General features: G+C 37.1%; 1 protein-coding gene across 1 annotated transcript in view; it reads left to right on the plus strand.

The window, feature by feature from the left end:
* The window catches only part of tmtc2b (transmembrane O-mannosyltransferase targeting cadherins 2b), a 109,111-nt gene that overhangs the window by 84,004 nt on the left and 5,535 nt on the right, over positions 1-19,572 (plus strand). The window contains exons 6-10 of the mRNA XM_084409690.1: positions 1,375-1,559; positions 1,792-1,870; positions 5,017-5,138; positions 13,952-14,033; positions 16,359-16,473. Coding sequence (XP_084265816.1) covers positions 1,375-1,559; positions 1,792-1,870; positions 5,017-5,138; positions 13,952-14,033; positions 16,359-16,473 — 583 coding nt within the window. The remainder of the gene's footprint in view (positions 1-1,374; positions 1,560-1,791; positions 1,871-5,016; positions 5,139-13,951; positions 14,034-16,358; positions 16,474-19,572) is intronic.

Genomic DNA, 19,572 nt, shown 5'->3' on the forward strand with positions numbered 1-19,572 from the left:
CCTCTTTTTATGAACAATTTCAAGCCTTCTCAGTCTTTACTGTGTCCAGGCAACTACAAATTGAATGTGTGTGTGTGTGTGTGTGTGTGTGTGTGTGTGTGTGTGTGTGTGTGTGTGTGTGTGTGTGTGTGTGTGTGTGTGTGTGTGTGTGTGTGTGTGTGTGTGTTTGTGTTTGTGTGTGTGTGTGTGTGTGTGTGTGTGTGTGTGTGTAGATGAAGTCCAGCATTAAAGAAATAATGATTATTCACAGGCCTAAACAGTTGCTCTGTTTCCTCTTGTCAAGGAATGACAGACGTTTGATTTGATTTCAACTGGGGGAAAAAAATCAAGGCCAAAAATCCTTTCATAATTATCTGGCAAATATTGATGCATTTGCTTGTCCTGTATCCAGATGAAATGCATGTGCTATTTTTGTCCGTTTTAAGGTTTCACATATAATTTCCCATGTTGTTTTTAGTCTCATGGGAGGAAATTATTGCTGCTCTGCTTAAATTTGTAGATTTGTCCTGGGAGAAAATGGTCATGATGCGTGCAATGGGGCCTTGGGATTTTTAAAGTGTTAGTGCACCCACAAATGAAAAGAATATGTCATCATTTACTCAGCCTTATTTTGAAGAATGTTGGTAACCAGACCGTTGACAGTAGCCATTGACTTCCATGGTAGGGACAAAATACTATTGAAATCAATGACTACCGTAAACTTTTAGGTTGCCAACATTCTTTAAAATATTTTATTTTGTTAAACGGATGAAAGAAAGTCATACAAGTTTGAAACAACATAAAGGTGAGTAAATGATAACATAATTTTCATTTTTGGGTGAACTATAAGTTTTGCTTCACAAAAGGATAAGACATTTAGTGCAACTTCCTGATTTCCTGATGCAAATGCGTCCGTATTGCCAGATAGTATGAAAGGATTTTGGGCTTTTTTTTTTTTTTTAGCAGCCAGTGTGTAATTAGGCTGGTTTGTGTGACGTCTGTAACAGATCTGTAATAGTGTGAGATCAGAGCAGCCTTCAGGAGACTGATGGATGTCTACTTTTCCTGATTACTTGCTGCATGAGTCGTGATGGATTGTCCCATCCTGTGATGTAAACTCATTTCTATCTGTGGTTCTATGTGTATATTATGATCTATTAAGTTAATCAGAATTAAGCTTGCAGCTGGAGTGGATATTCCCCTGCTGATTCAGAGTTGATTCTGGCCAGGAGGATAGTGAATATGTATTGGCACCTTATCGACTAGACTGCAGGCCGCCAATCTGCATAAATCAACTAGTTCATTCCACTAGCCCCAGTGGAGGTCTTTCTTTGAGCCTCAATAAGCCTCGTTACCTTTTGCACGGATATTCACCCGGTTTTCTTTCCCATTCAGCCGCCTACTTGAACACAGGAATTGTCCTGATGAACCAGGGCCGTCTAGAGGAGGCCAAGCGCACCTTTGTCACTTGTGCCGATATCCCAGATGAAAACCTGAAGGATCCTCATGCACACAAGAGCTCCGTCACCAGCTGCCTGTATAACCTGGGAAAGCTTCTTCATGAACAGGGTCACCAGGAGGTGAGCTGATCTTTGCACAGTTAAACCCTTTAGTTTTAAAGTCTGTTTACACCAAATCTGATGACATGATCAAATGACATGAAAGTGTAAGTCTCAACCCATTTTTGCACCACAGTTGTAATTTATAAACCTTAAAAAAAAAGGTTTCACAGGAATTGACTTTTAGTCTGAGTGCTTCATTATGCTTTTAGTTGTGGCTTTTTATTGAATTAATGGTTTAATCCTTTTTTAGGAGGCCATATCTGTATATAAAGAGGCAATTCAGAATATGCCCAGGCAGTTTGCCCCACAGAGCCTTTATAATATGATGGGTAAGTTTGTCTCTTTCGACTCACAAGAATGCTGTCATATGTATTTTTATATTTATATTACTGCAGTTTATATTTATATACAAGCTGTATATGTGATTGTTGTCTATCGCAGCATACCTATGGGATTTTTATGTCTCTTGGAGGATAGTATTGTTAAAAATGAGCATAAAACATTCAATGGAACTTTTATATCCAACTAGTCAGTAAGAAAAAAAAAAGAAAAAAATGAAAGTAGTCTTTCATAAAAAAAAATAGTCAAATATTAAGATTTAAAATAAATATATTTTATTCCTGTGATGGCAAAGCTGTTTTTTGTTTTTTTCTGTCGCAACCATTATGCTTTTTTTATGCATTATGCTTTAAGCTAGCTACAAAATAATAAAATACACAAGATAATAATTTCAACTCAAATCAATATTTCCTGTCATACACAGTATTTATTTGGTAAGCATTTGTTTAATAACTGGGATAATGTACAGTCAGTAGGTCATTGTTGCAAAATAAACCACTTCAGGGTGATGCAAACCATCAGTGTCAGATTTATTTTGTGATAAAGACTGACTGACTGACTGTACATTATCCCTTACATACTGTAAGTGTAACTCCATATTGTTGTTTTTTTATCTTGTCTCACAAGTCTGGGTCTGTTACTTTATTGGTGCGTTTTCTCATGAACCCATTTCCAAAGCTTTCTTTGATCTATAGAATTGATTTTGTCAGCTTGAGTCAACAGCTTCACACACACGATAAGTTAGACGCTTTGTGCAACACAGAGAGCGTGAGAATCGTTATCCAATTTTATTTAAAGCATGGGAGCAAACTGTTGGATTTTAATATCTTATGCAACACATTTACCAACCCACAGCTTTCCCTCTCATCCGTTTTCTCACAATTATCTCATCATAACACTCATTTCTCCTTTCCCTGTTTGTTTCTCCCTAAGCTCATTTGTGGTCACTTGTCTTTTTCTGTGTTCTTTTGTTTGTTTTTGCTGTTTCAACTGTATTTAGCTCATTTTAACAGCCAAAATGTACAGCTGTGTTCTCTGACCAAATACAACTTTACTGAGGAAGTTTTGTACATTTGGGTCAATGACAAAGCTTCAAAAAAGTGTTTTTTTTTTTCAGTCTTTTCAAAATGGATGTAATGCATATTCATAATGTAGAGTCAGGAATTATGTGTTTTTAAAAAATCAGTTGTTAAATAACATTTCAAAGTGTTTAAATTCATTTTTTGACTATTATTTTGTCAGGTGGTGCAACCAAATATTTGTAAAAATTTGATTGTGAAATCTTAGCAAAGTAACCCTTTGAGTGTCTACAGTGCCTAACACATTATTTTGTGGTGGTGTGTTTTATTCATATCAATTTGTAATTGCATTCTAGGGAATAATATCTTAAGCATTCAATTTTACATTTAAAGACAGAAAAATAATCATGGAAGTATACATATAAATGCATTCAAAGCAATAGCTATTCACATCAATTGTGCCACCTGACATCATCATCATCATCATCATCATTACAAACACAAGTGTTTTAGTCAACAGTCTCTATTGAAGTTGAAGTGGTAAATTGATCAAAAACAGAATGACATCACATTCAGAACGTAAGAACTGGAATAGGCTACAGTGCAATAGATTGGTTATATACACCGTAATTGTGATTGAATAACAACAAAGTCATGTTTTATATCAATACAAAAAAAATCCTCAGCGTAAGTAAGTTAGGAATTTTTTAATTAAAATATAAAAAATGCACTCCTCAACATGTTTAAGACTTTAATGGAGCACTGTAATAACTATTAAACAAGATCCCCTCGCTCTTTTCTTTTTGCAAGATATGCTTCTCTTGAACTGTGATTAGATGATGATTACTGTTTTATAATAATAATAATACTGAAAATTCCAGCGTTATTTGACTTGAGGCTGTTTTAATGACCCACATGTCCTATATTTGACACCAACACAACACAGACAGACTTGTATTCAGATTGGCGGGTCATGTGAAACCCCAGTGTAGTCACGTACCCTCTGCTTATGTTATTTTTGCTCTAATTACATTACATTAACAATGTTTAGGCTGTGTTATCTCAGTGAAGTAGCTGTGATTCGCTCTTCTATAATAATCTGTCTGAGAGGAGCGTGTGTGTTATTGCAGATGGGTGTTTATATTAGATGATGTTTAAAGGATAGGAGTGTGTGTTTATACTCGTGTCTTAAAGAGTCTGCTTTTACATCTGGATTTATAAGAGTGGGGTTGGCGCTAGGACAATTGCTGAGCTAAAGGCCAGAGAGGGGCGCTGTATTTTTAGAGTAGTATACGTAATTTGTTTGTTTCTTATAAATAGTTTTTCTTTTTCTGTTTTTTTTTTTTTAAGAATTGTTAACCAATTAATTTAAGTATTTACATTTTTAAAGTTCGTTTTTGCTTGTGATGTATTTACTTTAATTTTTAATGTAACTTTTTATTCTCAGTCCAAAATTAATACTGAACCAAGTGTGAGTACATTTTTATTTTATTAAAAAGATTTGTATTTCAAATAAATAATTTTATTTTGAACTTTCTATTCATCTAGCATCATATTAGATCCAGAAACGTATTAGAATGATTTCTGAAGGATCGTGTGACACTGAAGTCTGGAGTAATGAGGCTGAAAATTCAGCTTTGCCATCACAGGGATGCATTAAATTATAATTATATATATTATAATTCATATTTTGCTGTTTTATTGTATTTTTGAGCAAATAAATGCAGCCTGGGTGAGGACAAGGATAATTAGAGGACTGCTTTCAGAAACATTAAAAAATCCAAAAGGCCATTGGCAGGATTATTTTTGAGGCCTCATGCCTTTTAATTTTTTATTTTAATTTTTTATATCCCATGCAAAAATTGTCTAATATAAATAATCTGATGTAATCTAATAAATAATTTAATGTTTGCTGGTCACTAAACAATCACCCAGCTTAATGTTGGTTTCACTCAGCGCTCATTTTACAGGCTACAGTATCACATTTCAGACTTTTTGTGGGTCATTTTCAGTTGATTGCCTCTATTTTTGCTATGGGATAAACCACGGCGAGGGGGGTTTATGTGCTTCCTTAACTTTTGACATGTTGACCTGACCCCTGTCTCCTCCCCTCATAGGAGAGGCCTACATGAGGCTGAACAAACTGACAGAGGCAGAACACTGGTATAAGGAATCTCTCCGATCCAAGCCGGACCATATACCTGCGCACCTCACTTACGGCAAGCTCCTGGCTATGACGGTAAACTCACACTCTAATGAACTCTAACCGAATAATGGGTTGTTACCTAGTTGTTAAAGAGGCCATTTTATGCCCTTTTACAATGTCTTTAATTTTGTTTTTGGTGTGTATAAGAATATCTTTTCATGCTCGAATGTTCAAGAAACGCATTGGTTTTCACATTTTACATTGTTGCAGCACCTCTCTTCCCATTCTGTCAGTAACGCTCTGTTTAGTACCTTTCTCCATGAAGCCCCTCCTTCTGAAAAGCACAATGTGCTCTGATTGGTCAGCTGGACCAGTGTGTTGTGATTGGTCAACCACTTCAAGCTTGTTTCGCAAATGTCACATCCCTTACTATAACCGCAAGTTTCAGCTTACACTTGGACATGGCAACAACACACTACTAAAGCAACTCAACCAGGCATTACCCTTTTTTCATTTGTTCTTTTTTTGGGTTGGAATTATTTAAATGAGGAATACTGTGAGTACGTTCCTGGAAAAAAAAAACTATAATCGAGACGTTTCAGGGAGTTCAAAAACAGTGCTTACTGATATAGAGAGGACTGTTTTTGACCATATAATAAAAGTCAAAAGGTTCCCAAACAACATTGGACCTCTTTCATCAGATAAATTACCTATTAGTAACTCCGTAACCGTCCTTATCTGGAAGTCAAAATTCTCCTATTGAACGTTAAATACCCTTTAGGCATAATGTAGCTTGAGCACACATTGGCTTTCTGCAAGAAGATACCATTACATAAAGAAACCTTTTTCATCTATAAATCTAAACCGAGAAGTCATGCCTTAAAACCAAAGGCATTCTTTCTTTCTCTCTAATCTTAAAATTTAGAACTGAAAAACTGATCTAGCTAAAAAAAACAGAAGACCGGATTACTCGCACATATGCCCTTGGTTCTGAATTCACTCAGCAGAAATCCGTGTGGACAGATATGAGAGAAGATGTGTTAAAAAAAAGGTTGAGGGGAGGGGATTGCTCTGAGAGTTTACCTGTGTCTGTCTCCTTTCATTTCCACTCTGGCCATATGGTCCTCTTCGGGCCTTTTTCTTCCATGAGGCCACCACCAGCTGATTATGTAAAGAAAATACAGGCTGTCTTAATTTAGCATCTTTGAAAGCTCAGCAAGACAGTACAAGGAAAGCAGTGTGCTTTTGAAAGAGGGATTGTTCTGACGGGTTCTAGCAGAAATGGAGCTTCACTATTAAGCTACTATGGCAATAAAATCAAATGAGAAATGTGATGGAATCTCCACTACTTAGCGGTATCGTGTAAAGTCAACATACTTTCTTAAAACAGGTTCCTGTCATCTGTGCATGCTATTCTAAAGATAAAAGTTATTTTTGGAATCGCACTGTGAAATAGCAGTTGAACATGTTCCAGGCATGTTAAGCTGTGGTGCTCATTTTGGAAATGTTGGTTCATATCAGGTGTGTGTTGTGTCCATAAGGGATCCCTCTCTACATTTTTCCTGTCCTCTGTCATTAAAATGAGGCAAAAAGGCCGAAGCTGTAGCCAAAATGTCTATATACTTTATTAAAAACAGTAGCAGGATCAGAATTTGTTCTTATAAATACATCCTTGCTGAATGAAAGTATTCATATATATATTCAAGTATTATTAAAGGGATACTTCACCGATTAGCATTAAGCTTTGTATCAGTAGAAACCCGGTAGTATTTTCGAATGACCGTGCTTCCCTCCCTCATGTCCCCCTGAGACGAGAGATTTCTGTATTGTGTGTCTGGAAAAAAACCTTCAAAAATCGTCATCTGAGGTTTTTTTGGACAGAGGCTAGAGACTACAGCCAGTAGTAGGAGCTAGTTCTGCATGTTTTCAACCCGCCCATAGGGGGTGGGATCTCACGATAAAACGGCGTCTTTTCAGTTTCGAGTCAGCTAGTAGCCTAGTTGTATTATTTCTTCCAATACTGCCCTCTGTAACCGGTAGGCGTGGCTTGGAAGTGGCCTCGTAGGCAGCGAAGCAAGTGCATTCTGGGAGTTGTTGTCTTTCATCCACATGTCTTTTCTCAGTCTAGAAGGCCCAATTTAAATAAACATTCATCATTCACATTTATATATATATATATATATATATATATATATATATATATATATATATATATATATGAAGAGTTCAGATGCAAAAGCCGCTAAACGCCACCTTCATCAAAAATGAGATCATGACATTGAGCGAAAGCTTTATGCACATAGTACACGTTCAACAAATGTGTTTGTTTCAAATCTTCTAAATCCCAGCCTCAGTCCATTCAGAAATATTAGTTTGTTGGCAAAAGCCTCTAGACGCCACTTCCATTTGGCAGCAAAAGCTGCTACTTTCCGAGAATCATGTGATTTCGGCTCGCTGAGGAGCCTGCTTTTTTGGGAGCACCAAAAGCTGTGCAAGAGTTCTATGAAAACATCCTGGCAAGTGATGGTGGCAAGGACATTGAACAAGACCTTGAGGATGAATGAATGAATGAATTTATGACAGCATCAAAGTGTCTGAGAGATGTCCTCTTTTTGCACAGAACTGTGTGTTTTATTTGCTAGTATAAGCTATTGTAAGATATTGGTAATTCACAAAGAGGTCAAGTCCCATTTTTTGTGTGTTTCTAGTTACATCTTTAGTGATTTTTCAACTATTTACTATGTCTTGTCCCAAAGAGGTGGATTTAGAGGTTTTTGTTTATTTTTGTTTATTTATATATTTATTTATTTAAAAAAAATTTAGCTGGTACCATAACTGACTTTTCAAATATGGGTTAAATTTGAAACACTTTTGCCTGAAGTTATTTTTATAAAACTCCGTAAACAGTTTAGATTGACCAAGCAAACATTTCTGTCAGTTACATCATTTCACACAGCCAAGAATAAATGATGTGAGATCAAAGGGCTCTGTCCCTCTCTCTCTTTGACATTCCTTTCTCTGTTAGTCGACGTAAATCCCAAGACACTCTGTCCGCAAGCATCCCAATACAGGGACTCACACTAGACGCATAAGACAAAATATATAAATATTATATAAAAAAATATATAAAAAATAAAATATCCCAAAACAACTAAATTGTTATTGCTCTATTGCACAAAAGCAACAATAAAAAAAATAAAAATAAAAATAAAAAAGATTCACAGGGGCAAACATAGGTGTGTGTAAGGCTATGCAAGTTCTGTTGCTGTTGCTTCTATTTTTTTGCTGTTGCTTCTATAAAAAAAACTTATGGTTCGGATCATATTACGGTTTTTGAATTGCAGATTGGATCATTTTTCTGATCAGCCAAAAAAAATAGGGGGGTTAATGTAACTTTGCTTTTCATTTATTGCTTAAAGCCCACTTTAACTTCGATACCACAGCAAAAATCTAGTTTTTAATAATTGAACATTATTAAAGACAAGTGAACAGTCAGTAATAAAATAAGAACAAAATAATACACAAATTACAAGCATAGATAATACTTGCCAAGACGAGTACTTTAACATAATTTTGTGTGCATGTAAAAAAAAAAAAAAAAAAAACGTGAAAGTGATAAACTTTCACTCTATAATTGTCAAACTTATCAATTAATCCGCGAATCACATGCGTGCCAAACCACTGGGCCTGGTCCATTCGGATCACGGATCAACTGCGATCCGTTGCACCCATATTTGCTTCTGATTACTTTTAGAGGGAATAGCTGGCCATAACTGCTGGTCTAGGATCAGTTTTCTTCGTAATAATAGCATGGGCGAAACCGATTTTGCAAGCAATCCAATGCGTATCTGTGTTGGCACTTTTTCTGTACACATTTTTGCAGCGTTAAGCTATGTTGCCAATCACAAACATTTCTGTTGATTTCTTGAACGCAATGGCCAATCAGAGGTGTTATTAGAATTCAAATTAGAATTCACTCACCAATCAAAACGCCTGAGTTTTTGTTCAGTGCTGAGTTCTGTACGCTCGCAAATCCTCTCATCATAACAGACAAAGTCTAGACATTATGAGAGATTAATTGTTCAGTCAGCTTCATTGATAACGGAACTTTAGATTAATTTAGTTTAAATTAACTCAAATGAGTGACAGCTTTTAAGTGATAATGAAGGGAGCAATCTTTGCACACTTTCTGCCATGCCAAATCACGCATTCAGTAGCCTATACTTGATTTTCTGTTAAAATTTGAAGAGTCCAGAACAAAGTCAGTCCACCAGAGACCGTCAATCCATCACAGAACCGCACTGCTGTGATGAAACTCGCTCGAGTGAAAGCAAATTCAAAAGGCGTTGTCTTGACTTCAGAGCCGTATTGATTTTGAACTAAGTTTTCAGCTCAAAGCTTTCAGGCCCTTGTGTTTTCTTCTTGCTTAAAGGGATAGTTCACCCAAAAATGAAAATTCTATCATTGTTTACTCACCCTCAAGTTGTTCCAAACCTGTATGAGTTTTATTTGTTCTGCTGAACACAAAGGAAGATATTTGGAAGAATGTTTGTAACCAAACAGATCTCGGTCCCCATTGACTACCATAGTATATTTTTTTCCTACTATGGAAGTCAATGGGGACCGAGATCTGTTGATTACAAACGTTCTTCCAAATATCTTCCTTTGTGTTCAGCAGAACAAAGAAACTCATACAGGTTTGGAACAACTTGAGGGTGAGTAAATGATGACAGAATTTTCATTTTTGGGTGAACTATCCCTTTAATGCAGAAACAGAGGAAAACATGAGTACCCATAATCCTTTGGGTGAAAACAAAACTTTCTCAGGGATGAGAGGAACCTGGGCTGTGATTTGATCAGTTTTCTGACCTTGAACAAACTTGAATGGTTGAGAGGGCAATACATTAAGTATATGTAAAGTTTGTAAACAAAATGTATCATTATTCGGGCTGTCAATTGAATACAATTTTGAATTGGTTTAATGTGATATGCAAATTAATAAAATGAAATGCATATATTAGAAATGAACGTATTTCATGCTTGAACTGCTCTGATGATAGAAAAATTTCCTATACATACACTTTTCAATTAATTAGAAGGCATGATTAATTGCTTTCATTATAGCTTTTTTAATTAATTACACTGAATTAAAGCATTAAATTGGCAGCCTTATAATTATAATAGCCCTTTAAATTGGGTTTAGATAATACAACATATTCATATCCCAGTGTTTTCGGTCTTTTTAAAAACATTTTAAAATATTTGTTGACTTTTGGAATATATTTTAAAATGGAATTTATTCCTGTGATGCAAGGGCTGAATTTTTAGCGTCATTACACCAGTCTTCAGTGTCACATGATCCTTCAGAAATCATTCTAATGTGAGGATTTGGTGCTCAAGAAACATTTCTTATCAATGCTGAAACGGTGCTGCTTTTTGTGAAATATTTTTGTGAATGGATGGAATGTTCAAAATAATAGCATTTAAAAAAAAAAAAAAAAAAGTGCAATAGTGTAAAAGTGTTCACTGTCACTTTTGTCAGTCTTCCTAATGTCATTAATTAATGTAAAAACTTTACATTAACAATAAGGAATTGTTCATCCAGTCACCAACACATTTTCCCAGGCATCATTTCCAGGAGAGGACAGGGAAATCTTCACGGTCAAGGGTTGAAAGAAGGAGACATGATGAAACTCAGTCCTCTCCCCTGCTGTGCTGACCTTCCCTGACCTCCATTCACAAACTCACTGGGTCAAAGAGCCCCTCCCCAGGGGTGTGTGTGTGTGTGTGTGTGTGTGTGTGTGTGTGTGTGTGTGTGTGTGTGTGTGTGTGTGTGTGTGTGTGTGTGTGTGTGTGTGTGTGTGTGTGTGTGTGTGTGTGTGTGTGTGTGTGTGTGTGTGTGTGTGTGTGTGTGTGTGTGTGTGTGTGTGTGTGTGTGTGTGTGTGTGTGTGTGTGCGTGCGTGCGTGTGTGTTATGAGTGCTTCAGCTGCGTTATTGAATTCTCTCATTTCCGTCGCTAATCAGGCTCAGAATCCGTTCGAGAACACCTCGGAGACATTGGAACAGCAGTGTGTCTGTTGTCTCTCTGATGTCATGCTCAGATTAAGGGGTCGGGGGTCCAGCAGAGAGGGGTGTGTGTGTGTTCAGAGGAAAGGGGGGTGAAGCAGGATATTGCTTTAGAGTGATAACATGACCTCAGTGAATGACACTGACATGTGTTTGTCAGGAACTTGACGAAGCTTATCTTGATGCATGTCCTTACTTATTCAAATAAGGACACGCATATTTTTCATATGATTCATAACCCAAATATATAAAGTATATGTATATATTCCAAAATATATCTATGAGCCAAAACATTATGACCACCTGCCTAATATGCTGTCGGTCCTCCATGTGCTGCCAAAACAGCGCCGACTTGCCAAGGCATGGACTCTACAAGACCCCTGATGGTGTCCTGTGGTGTCTGGCTCAAAGACATTAGCAGCAGATCCTTCACGTCCTGTAGGTTGCAAGGTGGAGCCACCGTGGAGTGATCTTGTTGGTCAAGCACATCCCACAGATGCTCAGTTGGATTGAGATCTGGGGAATTCAGATGCCAGGGCAACACCTTGAACTCTCCATCATGTTCCTCAAACCATTCCTGAGCAATGTGTGCAAGGTGGCAGGGTGACTTATCCTGCTGAAAGGCCACTTCCACCAGGGAATACCCTTGTCATGAAGGGTTATACCTGGTTTGCAGCAATGTTTAGGTTAGTGCAGTGGTTCTCAATTCCAGTCCTCGGGACCCACTGCTCTGCACATTTTGTATGTCTCCCTTATTTAACACACCTGAACCAGATCATCAGCTCATTAGGAGAGACTCCATGAACTGAACTGAGTGTGTCAGATAAGAGAGACCTACAAAATGTGCAGAGCAAGGGGTCCCGAGGACTGGAATTGAGAACCACTGGGTTAGTGGCACGTGTCAAATTTAGATCCACATGAATAGCCCTAGGGTATCCCAGCCGGATATTTAGTCCAGAGCATCACAGTCCCTGCACTGGCTTGTCGTCATCCCACAGTGCATCTTGGTGCCATCACTTCCCCAGGTAAATGGCGCATAGGTATATGGCTATTCATGTGATGTAAAAGAAAACTGTACTCATCGGACCAGGTGAAGGTCAGCAAGGTCCAGTTCCGACACTCCGTTGCCTTCAAGCACCATGTTGCCGGTTTGTGGTTTGCCCTTCCTCTGACTACTATTGGTAAATTCTCACCAATGCTGACCGAGAGCAACCCACAAGCCTTGCCGTTTCAGAAGCCTTGCCTTTCTCTGACCACCTTGTCATAACAATTTGGCCCTTGTCAAAGTCACTCAGATCTTTATTCCTAGCCATTTCTCCTGCATCCAACACGCTGATTACGAATAATGAAAACCGATTGTTTGTTTACCATCTAATCTACCCAGACCTTAATATGTGGCCTTGTTAGGAGATGACCAATGATATTCGCGTCACCTGTGACTGGTCATAATGTTTTGGCTCACCGGTATACCATTCAATAGTACGGAGCCGCTAAAGGTAGGCTACCTTTGCAGAAAACCCCAAAAATTAAAGACTTTTGCATGCGCATGAGAAACTATTTGTATTTCCTTTGTGCATCTCTGCCATTTTACTATGAGAGTATGGATGCGCATTCATTTAAAAAAAAATTGCATGAATTATCTATTTGCAAAAAATTTGGATTTCGTTAGGGCAGTATATCAATATGACGGCCTTATGTCCGCTTTAACACATCCTCTGTGACGGCCGAGAAACCACGCCGTGAAATGGACTGATGGTGCAATACAGCTGTTTGCATTGTCCTATTTGCCAAGTTCGACTGATACAGTAAAAAGTGCTCAAAATTTGGCTTTCTTTAGGCTTTAACAGATTTAACTTTGTGGCGGAAATTAAGTAGCACAACTGTTTTCAGAAATAATCAATTAGAAGAAAAAATGTATCTTGAGAATATCAGCATGTTAGAATATTACGAAAACCGATTGTTTGTTTACTATCTAATCTACCCAGACCTTAATATGTGGCCTAGTTAGGAGATGATCAATGAAATTCGATAGAACAATGATACAATGATAGGAGAAAAAAATCATCTTGAGAAAATCAGCATATTAGAACAATTTCTGGTTTTGCCACCACGTGAATAACTTTATTCTACTGCACCACTGCTCTAACCTTTTTTTCCACGTTGCATAAACTATAAAAGTCAAGTGTCCCATGTGTCTGTTTTCTTTATTTCTTTCACTCTCTCGACATTGTGTAAGTTCGCAAACATCCATGTCTAACATTAAACAGCACTGGCTGTACTGTATATAGTGTAGACATCACTGTGAGTGCAATACATTGATTTAAAGTCACACATCACTGCTTTGGGGATTTGAATTATACAGTGTAAATAAAAATATTTCACTGATTTGCAGCTGGTCTGAAGGTAACTTCATGCACTGTTAATCAAGTGAATCGTGGGAGCGTGCAATGATAATGCCTCTCAGACTGGAATGAGTATTGTTTAAGGTTTAAATTGCAATGGAAGTTTATTCACTTTTGTATCTCATCATTCTAAAGTTACTTTCTTTTCGCTTAATAAAATGATTTTATGATATTTTATGAGATATTTTAGCATTTTTTTGTTGTCGTATTTGCAAGAAGTCTGTTACATTTTTACATTTAAAACGTTTAAATCATGCTGTCAAAGGGTGTATAAATTATAGCAGCATTAGGCACTGGAATTGCTAAACACATTTCCTGTTGTTCCAGTAAACGTTACACTGTATACGGTCAGAAATCATCAGGTTTAAAGTGAAAGATTCCATGAAAACCTCACCCAGAAGAAATTCCTGATTATGATTTGTTTCTTTTCTTTTCAGGGTCAGAAAACTGAAGCGGAGAAGTTCTTTCTCAAGGCGATCGAGCTCGATCCTACTAAAGGAAACTGCTATATGCATTATGGTTGGTAGTGCTTTATTTTTAATCACTCCTAAACGTGCCCACATGGGCTGAAATGACATTAGCTAGTCATCCGGTAATGCAAAAATAATGAGGTCATATGATTCCAAACATTGCATCTGCTCTAGTTTTGCTGATGCAGGGAAATTCGCGAAATACTTTCACAATTTCACTACAATCCGTTTTGGCCATAATTGTTCACATTTAACTCTTTAAGCTTAGTCTTGTAATTGAGGTTACGTTTGTAGGCTCTTTCACAGCAAGATAGATGGTGCTGTGCAGGAAGTCATTGTTTGGGTGTTATCTGAAGCGTACCTTGTATACAGATGTTATTCCAGGGAGACGAAACCACCCACGCCTCAGCGAGCAGAGATAGATAACGAGACCTTATTACTCGAAAAAAAAAAGCATACGAGGGTTCATGTGTGTCTGCACGTATGTGGTTTAGCCAAACTGTAGCCTACGACCAATTTTTTTTTTTTTTTTTTTACCTTGTACAGTATTTTTGTTTTGTTTCGTAAATTATTATTGTGCCTCACATCCTCATTTTTAGTGTTAATTTTTACATAGTTTTTTATATTAACAGTTTTTGATGAAAATGTGAGTTTAATTTTCATTAATTTTAGTCCATTTTGCTGTTCTTGAAATGGAAACGTTGAGGAAAAATAACATTTTAGTTGATGATAATGTGAGAAACCAAAGTGTGAAACTAAAACATTTTTTTTATATATATTCATATTTTACAGTATGCTATCGTATTTTTATCAACAGTATTTGTTTTAAATTTAAAGTCGTTTCAAATTGAATGTTTAAAAAAAAGTTGAATTATCCTTAGGATGCGTTTTTAGTTTTATCTCGGCATATGAGTCTTCCTTGTATCGTTTTCCTAGATTTTCATAGTTGACCTGTCCCTGGATGCTCCCATGTATGGATTTAGTCCAGAAAAACACAGCATCACTGGCTAACCCCAACAATGTGTTTTCCACTCAATCGCTGCCAAGGCATCTGCGTAATATTATTTAGTACGTGTCTGATCAGGCATCTTTAGAACACGTACTATCCAAAGGCCATAAGGATGATCTTCTATTTCCTTCTATTGTTCTCTGGTGTATAACCACTGTCCTGGAGAACGTGCCGCCTTCTTTGTATTTTCCGTTTTGCATGATTGACCACATCGTCATTTACCAAAGGGAGAAAGCTGCTTTATGCCTGATTTTTGAAATATTTGTGTAAATAATTTGTGCCACCCAGACATGCCTTAATTGATGACAATGTTTAAAGTGCCCCATTACAATTTTATTTATGTCTAATTTTCAATGTTTTGGAATTCTCCTACAACTGGTGTATAGTAAAAACAAAAACTCTCTAAACCCCTCCTTTTCGAGAGTGTACTCTGATTGGTCAGATCTGTTGCCCAGTTTGTTGTGATTGGTCTAAGGTTTACAGCGCATGTTGTAAACTAAACAGCCATTACCATATCCCAATTTCTTGTATACACAGTGATATGAACAGTAACAATGGTGTTGGTTTTACCGTATCAGTTCGAGTCCAATAATGAAACATTGAAAAAAGTAGCTGATCAACCAGAGCACGACTTGAGCAAGACATTTCTATGTGGTAGACATTTCTGAAATGAAAACCATAGAGTGGCATTATGCAGAATTGTTACAAACCTACATAGGTTCATGCAAGAAGTAAGATTGGAATTACTGACGACTAGTTTCAGGCAGTTCAGAATCAGTTCTTTCTTTAGGGAGACAATAAAACTTTGATCTTTGAAACTTTGCACCATTTTTACATTCACAAAGAGCTATATTACACACTACGTAAAAAGTTAATATCTTGTAAAAAGCATAATTGGGGCACTTTAAGCTTTCTTCCTTTGCATAACATCACTTCTTATGTTTCTACTTTGGTCCATTGCTATTTGGGAAAAAATGTTTGGTTTTGGCCCTGCAGTGTTCAGGAGTGTGGAGAGCCGCTTCGCCAAATAGCAACAGGCTGTTTATTCCACTTCGGTCTCGACCGATGCCTCTAGCAACGATACTGCAGAGGTTTCAGATCCCGGTCGGTCCCCTTTCCACAACCTTACAGGAGCAAGCGTTTAATTTGTCACGGAAACATGCCTATCGGAGAAATCTCAATTGGACAAATGGTCTGTCAGATGGTTTGCGCGGCGTGCAGCGCCCTTGCTATCTCATGTTTCACAGAATCATTGAGAGGGCAGACCAAACTATCCGTCCAACAGCCAAAGGAAATATTTCACATTTGTCTTTCTGAGGGAGTAAAAGCAAATATAAAATGAAATTCCCCCCTTTTCTTCCTCAGGTCAGTTTTTGCTGGAGGACTCGCGGCTTTTGGAGGCTGCCGAAATGGCAGAGAAAGCCGCCCAGTTGGACAGTGAAGAATTTGATGTGGTTTTCAGTGCAGCTCACATGCTCAGGTGAGAAGGACATGCTAAATCCATATAGACAACATTTTGTACTATGATTAAATACCCTGGACAAAGCATAAATGTTTCTTGTAGCTGTCATACTGGTTCGTTATAGTCAAAAACATTTTTTACAAACTTTATATTTATATATTTACATATATATATGTGAATATTCCTTAAATTCAAGTTGCAGTTCCACTTTGTTTACAACAATAATAATAATAATAATTCAGTGCAAATCTTGAAATTGAACTGGAGTTTAAAGAGTCTTGTCAATTTGATTGTGAATGGTGCACAACCCCGTTTTTACGATGTACAATATTGGTCATGCGTTTCGTTGCAACTTTGATGTCCAATGTAAAATCTGGATCCTGAAGCAAAACCGGTTGAGAACCACTGGATTAGAGGATGTTTTTCTATCTCTTTCTCCCTCTGTCTCTCTTTCTCTTACTCTTTCCACCTACCCATTTGTATGGATGCTTTCTTTCTATTGCAGTGCACCACAGGACATGTAATGGAAAGCCTGCATTAATACCCTCGCCTCGAGGTTTCTGTTGAATACACTTCTCATAATTACTACATGGAGTTCACATGGTATATAGTTACACACTTCCTAAAAAGTATTACAGCCCTTCAGCAGATTTTGCATGGGGCTTTATGCTACACGAACACTTGGTTGTTAATTGCTGTCTTAGGCCGTGTCCCCTGCCTTCATATTGGCTTGCGGTCCGACTTATTTGAAGATCAGGTTCCTGGTGTGTTTGTCTTGAAAGGAAATGCAGAAGGGTCTCAGATGGGGGGGGGGGATTTGAGTGGAATCGGGAAGTACGAGACCGCTTCAGATGTACAGCGTTTTCTTACGGCTCTCAGGGGCCCGTCTGCACCGACAAGTTTGCTTCCTTACTATCAGTTTTAGTTTCCTTGCCCTCTTCAAAGGCCGCTGGTTATTCTAAACCCCAACCAAACTGTCAATGCCACGCTAAGGAAAAGCTACGTCTAATTTTACTACTTCCAAACAAGTTTTCCCAGTTGTTTGTTTGTCTGTGAAAGTATAATTTTCAGTATCATTTCTGCTTTTTTAGTATTTTTAGCAGCAGTACTTTAAGGGGGATACATTTATAAATGCATCTTCTTAGAGAGGATTATAGCGTGCTGGAAGTCTTAACAGTCTACAGCATGCTAAAACCCTCCTTCATTGCGTCTCTAAATTAATCTCTGTTTAAGCACCACTTTTGTAACACATTCACCTCCTTCCACAATATATTTCATGACAATTGCTGTCTGATTTCAGACAAATTGCCTTTTAGCATTGTTTGCATTTGAGCATTGTTCCCATTATTATCCATAATCCATAGCTCTCCATTGTTTAGAGGATTTCTATAGCTTTGTACAATAAAAGGTTACCATTGAAGCTCTCATGTAATGCAGTCTTAGATGGTTACATGAAGTTATGAATTATTTTATGCTTTTTCTCTGAAGGTTGGTGACCACTTTGGAATGATATAATGAGCAGATTGCGGTGGGATGGAGGAACAGTTTTGGTTGCCAGATATTAAACATTTGTTTTTATTGTATTTTGGAGGTTTAGATCAGACCTAGGGAGTTCAAGTGGATGCTGTCTTTTAGATTTTCACCATATATTGCAGTTGTGGAATGTGGTCATAGAGGCCAGTCCAGTCCTAATACTGTTGGATTTTGACTCTGTTAAGAGTGGTCACTTTCCAGCTGATGATTATAAGGGAATTATTTGTCCCTGCAGACAATTGTGGTTATGATCAAGCTATGGTTTTTTTGTGTGCATGTGAATGTGAAAATTACACCGACTCGCCGTTTAAGAGGAAAGGATTGTAAAACAGAATTGGGGATGGTGAACAGTAACACATGGTTCTGCTTAAATGCTTAAGTCCACTGTTGAGAACCGGTCATCCCATAGATTTTTGTCTAACTTTTTATCTTAGATTTTTCTTTATGTAATTTTTTTTAAGTTTTACCCTTGTGTTCAAAAAAGGTCATTAGGGAAAATTCAAGGTTTAAGAAGGAAGACAAATCATACATTTTTCAAACTGGATACATCTAAATGAGAGGTTTTAAATAGTTTAAATGAAGGCAGATGCATATTTTAAGACTCATTTATACTGCATAAGAAAGCAATGTGAACATTTGCATAAGAACAGTGCAAAAAAAGTCATTTTTTATAATGGTCAATGTACTAAATAAGTTAATATTTGTAAATGATTAGAAAATATTGTCATACAATAATTAAAATGTCTCAGATATTTTTTCAAACTGACTTTATTTTATTTATTACAGAAGCCAACTGGACATCACCGTAATTTAAAAACACTGACCACCGTAATTTAACCGTAATTTAAAACCACTAATGATTATAAGGGAATTAAAACCACTGATCTAGATTTGCTGTTTTCAATCATTTGTAAATATAGATAATATAAAGATACACCATGAATATACATCAGGTCGCCCCTTTTCAGCGCTGTGCTCGTTGTGTTCGGTCTTCCAGTTTGTATTTCTACAGCATGAAGGTAAGATCTTACGGATTTATGAATGAGCCGCTCATTTTAAAATCTTCCCGGTCTAATTACATTTATGGCATCAGCTTTAAACATTACAATGCCCATGATAACTTTAAATAACTTTACAATAAGTAAATCCACTTCACCAGCTAATTACTCTTCGACAGCGATGCAATAGAAATATACAGAGCAACTGCAAAAACGGAAGTTCAAACACAAAATTCTAGGGAAGGACAACACCATTTTTAGCTGTTCAAAGTTCACCATGATCCAAAGTATTCTCCCACTCAGCACTTTATTTTATTTTTGGCTTTTTTATTCATAGTATATCAGAATGAGGGCAGGAAATTCAAATGAGAGGAGTTGAGAGCGGGATTGGGATATGTTGCAAGCCGAACTCAAACGTGTGTCACCCACATGAGCAACAGAGCATGTGTCTGAAATGCTGCTTAACCTACATATACCCTCTTCAGCTTTACTTGTAGAAATTTCATCCTGAATGGTATATTAATGCTATGTCTTCATTCATCTTCTTCTTTATTCATCTTTCTCTCTAATGTCAAGGTTGGAACTG

The sequence above is a fragment of the Rutilus rutilus genome (genome assembly GCF_951802725.1).
Source record: "Rutilus rutilus genome assembly, chromosome: 5".
NCBI lineage: Eukaryota > Metazoa > Chordata > Actinopteri > Cypriniformes > Leuciscidae > Rutilus > Rutilus rutilus.